Below are 12,740 nucleotides of genomic sequence, written 5' to 3'. Positions count from 1 at the left end.
ATGCTCAGAAAACTCTAAAGAATCAATGGTAAATGTAATTCAAAGAATAAAAAAATTCAGTAATGTAGCTTACATGTACATTAAGGATTAAGTGGTTAGAAGATATAATGGAGGATAAAAACCTATTTACAATAGCAACAAAAAATATACTTAGAAATAAACTTAAGAAGAAATGTACAAAACCTAAATGAAGAAAACTACAAATCACTCCCAAGAGATACAAAAATAGAATTGAAGAAATGGAAAGACACCTCTCATTCTTGGATAGGATAACTCAACTTCATAAAAATAATTGTTCTTCTTAAGTTAACTCATAATAAATTAATAGAATCCCAATAAATATACTAATGAGTTTTTTTCTTAGAGCTGGATAAGGTGATATTAAGTTCATTTGGAAAAATAAACACACAAGAAAGTTATGGAAACACTGAAAAAAAAAGTTATATGGGGGATACTAGTCCTACTATGTATTAAAATATACTACTAAGCCTCAATAATTAATAATTTTTATTTATTTATTTTTTCTCCCCAAAGCCCCAGTAGATAGTTGTAGGCCATAGTTGCACATCCTTCTAGTTGCTGCATGTGGGACGCGGCCTCAGCATGGCCGGAGAAGCGGCGCGACGGTGCACGCCCGGGATCCGAACCCAGGCCACCAGCAGCGGAGCGTGCGCACTCAACCGCCAAGCCACGGGGCCGGCCCTAAGCCTCAATAATTAAAACATTGTAGAAAACAGTGTGGTACTGATAGACGGCCTACAGTAGAAGGTCCAAAACCAAGCACATACAGAAATTTAGTATAAAATAAAGATATCTCAAATCATTGAGGCAAAAAGAGACTTTTAAATAAATAGTATTGGGACTAGATAGCCATTTAGAAAAAGATATTGTAATAAGTCCACATTTTACATCATATGCAAGATAACCTGGGTGTAGGAGAAGGCTTTCAAACTCTGCTTCAAAATCCAGATGCAATAAAGAAAAAGACTAATAAATTTGACAACCTTAACAACAACAACAACAACTTTCGCATGACCAAAAATACCATAAGCAGAGTTGAAAGGCAAATGCAAACTGGGAAAAAAAGTTTATAACACGTATCACAGATAAAAGGCTATCCCTGTTAATATATAGAGAACTTTAAAACATTGAGGAAAAAAAAGACCAAAAATCGAATAGAAAAATGGGCAAAAGGTATTAACAGACATTCAAAAAAATTATATAAAAATGGCCTTTAAACATATGTAAAGATATTCAACTTTACTTTTATGAGAAATGCAAATTAAAACCACACTGAGATTCGTTTTCTCATTTATTAGCCTGGCAACAATTCGAAAGGTTGACAATATATTCTTTTGGAGAGGCTGTGAGGGAACAGTCACCCTGATATACTTCTGGTCAGAATGGTTTAATCCCTACAGAGGGGAATTTGGTGATATTTAACAAAATTACATATGCAGTTAATCTTTGGCCCTGCAATCTCATTTCTAGGAATTTATCCTGAAGATAAACCTCCAACAATACTGAAATATTCATACACAAGGCTATCGATTGCAGCATTATTTGTAATGGCAAAATACTGAACACTATTTAAATGCTCAGACATAGGAGACTGATTGCAACAAACTGGTACATCCACATAAGGAGAACAAAGCAGCTGTGAAGAGAGAACAAGGAAGACTTTTATGAACTATGATCTCTATGAATGAATTCCAGAATACATTAAGTAAAAGGCAAAGTGCAACAGAGAATATATAGAACGCTACCTTCTGTGTAGGAAAGAAATGGAAATAAGAAAACATACATACATCTGCTTAATTTGCAAAAGTAAACACAGGAAGGATAAACCAGACTATAAAGCACCAAAATAATAAATGGCAACAAAGGACTATAATCCACTGACTAGAATAAGAGTCTATGAGTCCATAATGCTAATTAATCAATCAATCAATCAATCAATCAAAACAAGGAAAATTCTTCTGTACAGCAATGCAGATAGAAAAATGGAGTTGTTTTTTTTAAATCACCATTTTGCAACCATCATAGTAAGAACTGCTAAAATATGTGAGTGACAGTTTGATGAGGAACAGGATATTGACATGAATTCAAAGCATCTCTCCCTAAAAGTTCTAATTACAAAAGGGAAAATAAAAACTTAACTAAGTGATTTAAGTTAACAATCAGTAACGAAACAAATAGACATCACATACCTCCTGATGTGATGCACTGAGAAGGACAAAATATCACTTACGTAGTATTCCTGTCAAAATGTATAACCTGAAGCTATGCATGAGGAAACATCAGACAAATTCAGCCTGAGGGACATTCTACAATGTAACCGGCCTATACTCTTGAAGGTGGAGAGAAGTGCTCCAGATTATCAAGAACTCAAAAGACATGACAACTAAATGCAATGCATGATCCTGCTCTGGATCCTGGACTGGAAAAAAATTGTTATAAAAGACAATACTGAGACAATTGGTGAAACTGGAATCTGGACTATGAATTAGATAATAATACTTTTATCAATGTTAAATTTCCTGAATTTGATACCTGAACTGTGGTAAGAGAATTATATATAAAAGAATGTCCTTGGTTTTAGAAAATACACACTGAAGTGTTCAGAAATAAAGGAATATGATGAATGCAATATACTCTCAAATTGTTCAGAGAAAAGTACATAACAAGGAGAGAATGATAGCAAATGTGGCAAAATATTAACAACTGGTGAATCTGGGTAAAGGTTACATGAAACTTTTCTCTTTTTCTTACTATTTCTTATAAATTTGAATTTTCAAATAAAGTTAAAAAATTATTTTTTCAATCTGATACGTTAAAAAATTGTATCTTGTTTTGACGTATGTTTCTTTAATTACGTGTAAGGGTAGACTTTCATAAGTTTATTTTACATTTGAATATCTCTTTTTTACACATTGCTTATTCATATCCTTTGCCTACTTTTCTGTTGTGTTTTTCATGGTTTTTCACATTGAATTTGTATTAGTTTTATGGGAATTAGTGTTTTTTCTGTCATGTATGCTCCAAATAGGTTTTCTGAGTTTGGCACTGATTTTTTCATTTAGTTTATGGTGCTTTTTTTGTTGTTGTCATACAGAACAAAAATTTTTATTTTTATGCAATCAAATTTATTAATCTTTATGGCTTCTGGGTTGTATCCTGCTTAGAAAGGCCATTTTTACCCCCAGCCTACTAATGTTATCTTCTAGAACTTGTAGTATTTCCTTTTTTTAGGTTTAACTTATTTATCCATTGGGAATTTCATCTGTTTAAAGAGTTTATTTTTTCGCCCAAATCACCAGTTTTCCTAATTACATTTATTAAACAATTCCACTTTCCTTCCGTGATTTGAAACATCTACGTCCGGACTCTTTTCAGCTCCACTGATGTGTTCCTTTCTAGTACCAAGATGTTTGTAATGTTTTAATATATCTTAAAGCCAATGGCTCCAATATTAATTTTCAGAAACTTCCTGGCTATTCTAGCATATCCTCTTCTCTTTTCTCTAGTTATTCCTAGTTTCCTTTGCCAGTTGCTCTTGCTCTTTTACTAACTATCCTTCAATATTGGAAAAATTTGTAAGGCTCTTCTCTCTCCACGAGGTGATCTCATTGGCATTGATTTTTTTACCTTGTTTATGGTGCTTTTTTGTTATAAAAAAGTTTTAAAATTTTTATGCAATCAAATTTATCAATCTTTTCTTTTATGGCTTCTGGGTTAAATCTTGCTGAAAAAGGATGAAGCCATAGTCTAATTACTATGACTTAATTACTATGCTGATGACTCCTAAAGTTTAATCTCAGCCTAACCTCTCTTCTAAGATACAGACTCATATAAACAGTGGCCTACTCAATATCTCTATTTAGATATCTCACAGGCATCTCAAACAGAATACATCTAGAACAGAACTCATGATCTTACCTCCTCAAACTGTTCCCCTCTCCAGTGCATTTGTAGTACAAATTCCCAGAAATGGGATTGCTGAGTCAGTGTGTGCAAAAAGTGTGTAATTTTGAGAGATGCTGCCAAATCTCCTTTCAAAGGGGTTGTATCAATTTATACTCACACTAGTAATATAGCTATTTCTCCATGGCCTTGTCAACAGGGTGTGCAATCAAATTTCTGGACATTTGTAATTTGATAGGTTATAAATTTGTAACCTGATAGATTAAAAAATAGTACTTTGGAGGGGCTGGCCCGGTGGCGTAGTGGTTAAGTTCGTGCGTTCCCAGGGTTTGCAGGTTCGGATCCTAGGCGCGGACCTATACACCGCTCATCAAGCCATGCTGTGGCAGTGCCCCATGTATAAAATAGAGGAAGGTGGGCATGGAGCTCAGGGCCAATATTCCTCAGCAAAAAAGAGGAAGACTGGCAGGGCCAATCTCCCTCACACACACACACACACATACACACACACACACACAAAAATAGTACTTTGGTATAGTTTTAATTTGTGTTTTAGTAATTATGAACATCTTGAGCAGATTTTCATACATTTAAGGGCAATCTGAATTTCTTGTTTACTGCCCTTTTTTCTGTTAGGCTATTGGTCTAGGTTATTGACCAGAAGGAGCTCTTGGTTTATTAAGGAGATTACTGTCTGTGATGTGAGTTGCAAATATTTTCCCCCAGTTTGTCTTTGACTTTTGTCTTATTACTGTTGTTTTGTTTCACCATGCAGAAATTTTTTATTTTTATGTAGTCAAATCTATCAATAGTTTCTTCTATGCCTTCTGGTTTGGTCAATTAGAAAGGCCTTCTTTGCTTTAGGATTGTAAAGGAATTGCTCTGTGTCATCTTCTAATATTTTCACAGTTTCATTTTGTATTTTTAAATCTTTGATCCATTGGAGCTTATCCTGGTGGACAGAAGAGTGATATTAAAGTGTAAAATGGACCATGTCCTTCCTTGGCGTAAAACGCTTTAATGGTTTTCTATTGCTTGTAAGATTAAATTTCAAATTCTTAAGATGGTCTATTACCTCCAGCGTCATCTGGCTCTGTTCTTTCTGTAAAATCACTGTGTAACATCCTCCCTTTTGCTCTCTGGATCTCACTGGCTTTCTTTTAATTCCTCAAATTAGTTATGTTTCTTCATGTCTTAGAATTTTGCATAAGCTGTTCCAGAACCAAAGTTAAATTTTTCTGTAATACACTGTTAAATCATCCAGGGCTGCTTCTTTGTAGCACCTATTAAGTGTGATTATGCATTCAATGGCTATCTTCCCGGCTAGATTATAAACTCCACGAGAATAGACACTCTAGGCATCTTGTTCACTATTGTAGCCTCTGTTCCCAAGCATAGTGGCTGAAACACAGTAGCTTTACAAATATTTATTAAATGAATGAATAAATGAAAAATTACAGGATTAATGAAAAATTCTTTTGATAATATCTAATCTTATTTTTTCTGATTATTAGTTTACCAAATAACCTCTAATCTATAATTCTAATGAACAATCCATATAATCAGGAAGGAAATGCTTCATGCAAATGACTGATACCAGGTATGCTATCAGACACAGATCTCCTTATGAATTTAATAAACTGTATTCTGTCTTACAAACTAGCTTTTTATGAATATGGCTAGGGAGAATCAATCCCTAAACTTTAACTTCTGCTGATAGAACACAAAATTGGCCTCTAAAACAAAAACCAGGCTTAGAATTTATAACAATTTATTTCTTTGATATTATGAGTTAGAATCAGAAATAAATACCCAACCAGGTTTGTGTTAGTTAGCAGATTGTGAACCCATATTGCTCTCCTGACAAATAGGTTAAGAATGCATTCAGACCACCAGGTACAACTTACCTCTTGAAAGTTATGTTGAGTGAACTTGTCTGCTATCCTTAGCAACTCACGACATGAATGTGTGTCAGCAAAAGCCCGAATGCCCAGGCAATTAGAAGGATCTAACTGTCTCTTTAAGAATTCACAGCAGGCTTCCTGTATTTCTGCCAGCTGGAGGAGGCAAGCAGCTGGCAGAAGGGTCTGAACATTGCCCTCTTCCACAGTTATCTGGGAGGTATACGCAAAGTCAATCAGTAGTTCCATAGCCCTCTCATCTATGTCTCGGATCACTACTTCTGTCTGACGGCTCTCTGCCAATTCTCCTGTAAACATAGCTCGGAAGTAGGGACTACAGGCTGACAAAATGACTCGATGGGCATAGATCTTCTTAGCGCCCACAACTAGCACCACATCGCATAGCTCCCGGTGCTTTCTTAGAAGGTTAATCACTTCCAAGGTTTGTCGAGGGTGCTTGTCTGAGATATAGGGCATGCGGGCAGGTTGGGGAACCCCTTCTGGCAGTTTGTTGGGGTCTCCAAGGGTGCAGCGGCTTGTTACATCCATTCCAGTCTCTCCTGGTCGAATGTTGGTACACCTACAGAATGGGGGCAGGGGAGAGAAGAGAAGATGGCAATATTATTAGAAACTCACTCCTGCCATCAAGTGTTCATCATAAGTCAAGAGATGTGGAAACCTACAGGTAACCAAAAGAGAGAACTAGGCCCCCAAAGAGCTCCCTTTCTAAGAACTCTAGAACACATAAACTTTCTTAAAGTCTCTCAAAGAATGAACAGTATGAATTCTGAGTCAGAGCACTTTCACTATGCACTCCCATAAAATAAAGGACAATTCTTTTTTCATCTCAGAAATAGACTAGACTGTCTTAGGCTACATCTTTTATAATTGCCTGCAATACATTAATATGAATTTATAAAAAACATTTGTAAATCATTCTCTCTCTGCGCAAAACAGACCTATGGACTTTAATTCCTTAATCTAGCTTAACCAAAATCTTGATATTTATTATTTTTCTAAAACACAGAAATGTTTATTTCTCATTATCACTGGGTGATATTTTAAATTTCTCTAAGGTTCAGCACAAAAATCTATAAAATATAGCTCATGTTGCATGAAAAGTTCAGAAGGAAAATAGGCCAGGGTCCAAAAAATTAACTTTATATGTAGTACTATTTTTCCTTCATTCTAAGATGCATAGTTTTCAGTTTACAGAGTCAATCACAATGGTTTTAAAGAAGTAAAAAACAAAACAAAACTAAACTAAAAAAAAGGAAAGAAAAAATTCACAAGCACAGGTTACAAAAAGTACTGTGTCACTGGGATGCTATGGATAATTGCTGACGGCTAGACATAATTCAGAGGATCCTTTAGTCTGTGAGAGAAGAAAGCTTAGAATCAAACTTTGTGATATTGAAGAAAACTGAGGTATTAATTATGTGGATAAATATGTGCTATACTGTCAGTAAGAAAAGCTTTGCATACGTTTAATGCAATATTTACATTTGTAAAAAGTTGTTATTAAATCAACTGTGTGTTTTATGAGTGTGGAAATATAGTAAATAATTCTGTGGTTAATCACATTAGTTTCTTCCTAAAAAGGGAAAGAATCAAATCAAATATTTTAGAAGCCATTCATAGAGAGAAATGAAGAATGAAACTACTTCTCCTGCATAAGTTGGACTAAGTCAAACCAAAGATGCCTTAAAACATTTACAGCATCTTAAATTAAGATTTCTTTTCTTGGGCCGGCCCCGTGGCTTAGTGGTTAAATGCGTGCGCTCCGCTACTGGCAGCCCGGGTTCGGACCCCAGGCCCGCACCGACGCACCGCTTCTCCAGCCATGCTGAGGCCCCGTCCCACATACGGCAATTGGAAGGATGTGCAACTATAACATACAACTATCTACTGGGGCTTTGGGGGAAAAAAAAAAAAGGAGGAGGATTGGCAATGGATGTTAGCTCAGAGCCGGTCTTCCTCAGCAAAAAGACGAGGGATTAGCATGGATGTTAGCTCAGGGCTGATCTTCCTCAAAAAAAAAAAAAAAAATTTTTTTTCTTTTCTTTTTTTCCCCCAAGTCTAATAGTTCTGACAGTTGGGTACTACGGCTATTCTGTTTTATAATTTTTATATTTATTTGAGTCTTTACAGCTATAGCTACCATAAAGTTTCAAAGCACTCTCTGGAATCAGATGGATGTGGATTGGAATCCTAGTACTGACAATTACTGGACAAGTTACTTTTCCTCTCTAATCCTGAGTTTCTTTAGTTCTAAAATGGGTAAGTATCTACCTAAGGCAAGGAGTAAAGGAGATAATGTAGATACAAGCTTTGAGTTCAGTGCTTGCTACATATTAACCATTTTAAATTGTAGCTATTGTAGTAACAGAACTTATCTACATTCCTTTCAGATAAGGTGGTTATGCTTATTCATATTAAAAATCCAACCTAAGTTAATGTGTTTCAATTAATATTTAAGTGAATTTTGAATTAATGATAATTCAGCAAGTCTGGATTGAAGTTTAGTTTTACTTAGAAATCCTTTTGTCACAGTGTATGAACATTAAAGTGGTAAAGAAAATGGCAGGTGAAATATTTATGTATTTAGCAGGACTCTTAAGAGCCTCCAGACAAAGATTTTGTTAGACTAATTTGGGGCTAGAGATATTAAATGTGACAATAAGCCTCATTGGTTTAAAAATGCTACATATGTGTCCAATTGCTCCTGCCAAATCAGAATCAACGAATTTTTACTATAATCATAAAAGAAATGTAGAGATCCATATAGACATTCCTCACTTTACAAACTAATATCTTTCTAAAAGTTTAATTTTATATTGGCTGTTTGGAGGTTTGTATTTTTCTATAGTAACAGTGCTGTAAATGGGGGCTAGGTTTAGTTGTAAAATCAATTCAGTCATCACAAGAAGCACTAAAAAATGAAACAGAAGAAAAAATATTGGCATACATTCCATTTAGTTAAGTATGTTTCAATTGTGTATATGTTTGTACACATATAAATTCATATATATTTGTATAATTGGGTCCCTTCGTAAGCTGTAGGTTATAGCAAAAACGTTTAAAAGACAGTGACATAGTGTTCTGACCTGAGTTTTGAAGTCCCAAGCCACAAGGGTCAAGAGCTATAAGGAGAAGGAAAAGAACATCTCTCATTTTGGGACTGCTCTAAGATTTCTAGTTGCTGTTGTTTTGGTGGCTTTTGGGAGGGGTGATGGCTGGAGCTTAGGGAGCTACCTGTATATATAGATTTAGGAAGTCTGTAATTTGGGCATTTCCTGTATATTTAAGTACGTGTTACCCGAACTGTGGTAAAGGACATACTCTTGAGAGGCTGTAAGAATTATTTTCCTTTAGAAAGGGAGATGAAAAAAAGGGGAGATCTATAAATTTCTTAAATTTGATAAACACTGCATTATAGGATCAGGGTATATATGTGTTTGTACATTTTACAGGCTGATGTTCTTCACAAGTCTTTAAATACAAAAACTGCCCTGCCTTGCTTGGCATAGTCTGTTACCCAGCTTGAAGAGTGGAGATCTAGATTTGGAACAGAATGGATCACTGGATCATCTAACATAATACCTTCCTTTAACAGATGAAGAAACTGATTTGGTTAGGTGACTTGCTCAAAATCATGAAGCTTTCAATAGTAGAGCAGGTCTCCTGATGCTTTTGGATAAACCACAGCTATCTCCTGAGGTACTGTAAATATTTAATAACTGTGATTCATGTGAATGCTGGGGGGGGTTGTAGGATTATTTACCAATTCAAAATAAGATTTTGGTTTTTTTCTTATGGATTATCCAAATTTCTGTACAACTCTTTTTTAAAAGCCTAAGAAGCTGCACTAAATGCAGATTTTTTTTTGATCCAGTCATCATAAAGAACTTCATCATTGACTATTATAAGAGACAAGAAACTTGGTAAAAGAGGCCTACAAAACGAATTTCAGGTTTAAGAAAATAAGCATAACAAAACTGAACCTAAGTCTTTTCTAGCTAAAAACAACTGAAATGGTCCAAGAAATTTTCAGAATTATCTTTAAATATTTCTAAAACATAGTCAAGGGTTTATTACATTTTAAAAAGTTATTCCAGATAATACATAAGAGAAGCAAATTTATACCTTATATTCATCTTTCTTATGCAGAAATTCAGGTGCTAACTTACTAGGTAAATGCCACAAACTTAAATTATTGACAAATAATTAGAACTAAGATATTTGGATTTTCATAATCATCACATTGTATCTATCAACATGCAGAGAAAAGAGAATCTATGCCTCTCAGTTAAGATGGTAATTATCCTTTTAACAAATATTTACTAATTGCATATAATTTACAAAGTATTTTGTTATGAACTGAGGAAAATTAAAGGAATATAAAGTACAAAGTGGCAATCAGAGAACCTAATTATCTAGAAGGGGAGATACATGAATAACTGGAAGGAGGGCAACTAGGATAAAAAATGTGGTTCAGAAAGGCAAAATTGGTAAAGTATTTGTTTATACTGGAAAGATCCTAGACCTGACTGGCATGAACTGTCAGGTTACTACACAGTAGTAGGGATATCACGTTGGGTTTTCCCAGAGCTTTGGTGAAATACCCTACACTCATGCTCCAGATCATTATATTTCTGTTTCTGATCCTATACTCACAAAGCAGTCTTCTAACAAATAATTCTTCCACAGGTATCATCTTATTTAAAAGGGGGGTAGGTGACTCCAGCATTCTGATCACTGGGTTTTAGGCCACTCATGTGCATCTCAGAGGCTAATCATCTATGCCTATATTGAGATAGTCTAATATCTGGCCTGCAAGGAACAATAGCACTTTACCACCCTCAAAGCTGTAGCACTGATGAGAACTACAGTACTATAACAAAGCACTAGTGTTGAAAAAGTGCCCTGGCAAGGAGAGGAGAATCTAAAGCACATTTTGGGAAGAAGAAACTGCATTTACATTACAAAGTCATAACCTGAAAACAAAGAATATGGTTCTTCCTTTCTCCAATAGCAACCTGTTTTTCCAAAGTACTTATAAATTCAATCTTTCTATGCTTGGCTTCAGCCCACAGGTGATTCTGTATTCTAGAGTATAAACTCTTCGTAATTCCTGACAGCTGGTAGAAACAGCACTGTTTATGCCTGACAATTTAAAGACTGAAACATAAAGCTGAGCAGTTAAAGGATAACTTTTATCACCAACATAAACAATCAAGTAAGCTTTTAATTGGAGATCTTTTTTTTTTTTTTTTTTGCGAGGAAGATCAGCCCTGAGCTAACATCTGTGCTAATCCTCCTCTTTTTTTGCTGAGGAAGACCAGCTCTGAGCTAACATCTATTGCCAATCCTCCTCCTTTTTTTCCCCCAAAGCCCCAGTAGATAGTTGTATGTCATAGCTGCACATCCTTCTAGTTGCTGTATGTGGAACGCGGCCCCAGCATGGCCGGAGAGGCGGTGCGTCAGTGCGTGCCCGGGATCCGAACCCAGGGCGCCAGTAGCGGAGCGCGCGCACTTAACCGCTAAGCCACTGGGCCGGCCCTCAAGTAAGCTTTTGATCACAGTGCTTAATGGTGCCTGTACACAATAGATGCTGAAAGTATAAATCACCTGGTTAACAGTGGTACAATTAAGCTTCTTTAAAAGAGAATCACAATTAAAGACAAGATCAATTCAAAAGTTCCTATTATAATACTGATAGTGCAGATTGAAATTAAAGCATTTTTGTTGCAACTTTAATTATGTACATAAAGATGGTACTGTTGAACTCAGATGTAAACAATTTTTTATCTCTCCTATGTACAATATGGAAGCTAATTTCTATATATCTACTTTTTTCTTTTAAAAGAACAAACGATAGCAAAAAAAGCCCTGTGCTTTATTACTGCATTAGTAGAGATTCTGACTTTCACTAATGGGTAATTTCTATACTCTTATCAACTGTCTGGTTTGCAAACTTGGAAGGAGTTCTCTTATATATGGTCATTCTCCAAAGTTCTGGTCCTCTCTGCTCTCTGTACACGTTCTTTGGGGAGCTCATCTAATCTCCTGGCTCCCATCACTCATATGCGAAAGGATCTTTATCTCCTACCTGGATAAGTTCTAACATCAGATCCGTATGAATGTCTTATTATCACTCAATCTCAATATATCTCAATGACATATCTAAAACTGACTCCTTGACTCTCTACCTTCTCGTACATGTCTCTTCTCTAGTCTTCCCCACATTAATAAAAGGCAACTGCATTCTTCTAGTCACTCATGTCAAAAATCTTGGAGCTCCTTTCCTTCCACACACCCTTAAATCCAATTCATCAGCAATTTCCTGTCATTCTACCTCCAAATAATACCTAGAATCCAGCTATTTCTCTACATCTCCACTAGCCGCACTCTACTTCAGGCTATCCTCACCCTTTTTTATAATAGCCTCATAAGTGGTCTTCTTGCTTCCACCTTTGCCAGTTTATATTCTCTTCTCTAAACAACCAAGTGATCCTTTAGAAAAGTCAGATTATGCCACTCCTCTACTCAAAATCCTTTAAACAATCAAGTGCAAAATAAAGCCTGGAGCAGGGAGTGCTGGGGAGGGAGTGACGTCAGCATCATGGTGGAGTGAGCTGTTCCCTTAGTCTCTCCCCCCCATATACAACAAAAAGGTCATTCATTAACCAACAGAGGACATGCACTCAGCACAACAGGACGTCTGAGAGAGCCACAGAGCCATATGTCTGGATCCCTGGAAAGCAGTGGAAGGAGTAAGCAGATCTCCTCCCCCTCCCCAGTGGCAGTGATCTAGGGCACATGACCTCATGCAGCAGCTGGTGCGTGACTCTGAGAGGAGACGGGAGAACAGGCAGCCCTCTGCAGGAATGCTTTCACTCTCAGAGTTGCTTA

General features: G+C 36.0%; 1 protein-coding gene across 2 annotated transcripts in view; it reads right to left on the bottom strand.

Annotated features, from left to right (window-relative positions):
- Nucleotides 1-12,740, bottom strand: part of KLHL20 (kelch like family member 20) — a 60,332-nt gene that overhangs the window by 29,857 nt on the left and 17,735 nt on the right. For both annotated transcript variants that reach the window (XM_004425029.3, XM_087438052.1), the window contains exon 3: nucleotides 5,832-6,405. In XM_004425029.3, coding sequence (XP_004425086.1) covers nucleotides 5,832-6,405 — 574 coding nt within the window. The remainder of the gene's footprint in view (nucleotides 1-5,831; nucleotides 6,406-12,740) is intronic.

The sequence above is a fragment of the Ceratotherium simum genome, chromosome 2 (assembly GCF_057802395.1).
Source record: "Ceratotherium simum simum isolate JZ-2026a chromosome 2, ASM5780239v1, whole genome shotgun sequence".
NCBI classification, from domain to species: Eukaryota; Metazoa; Chordata; class Mammalia; order Perissodactyla; family Rhinocerotidae; genus Ceratotherium; species Ceratotherium simum.
Note: the sequence above shows the minus strand (reverse complement) of the source record. Positions and strands in the feature narration are given on the sequence as shown.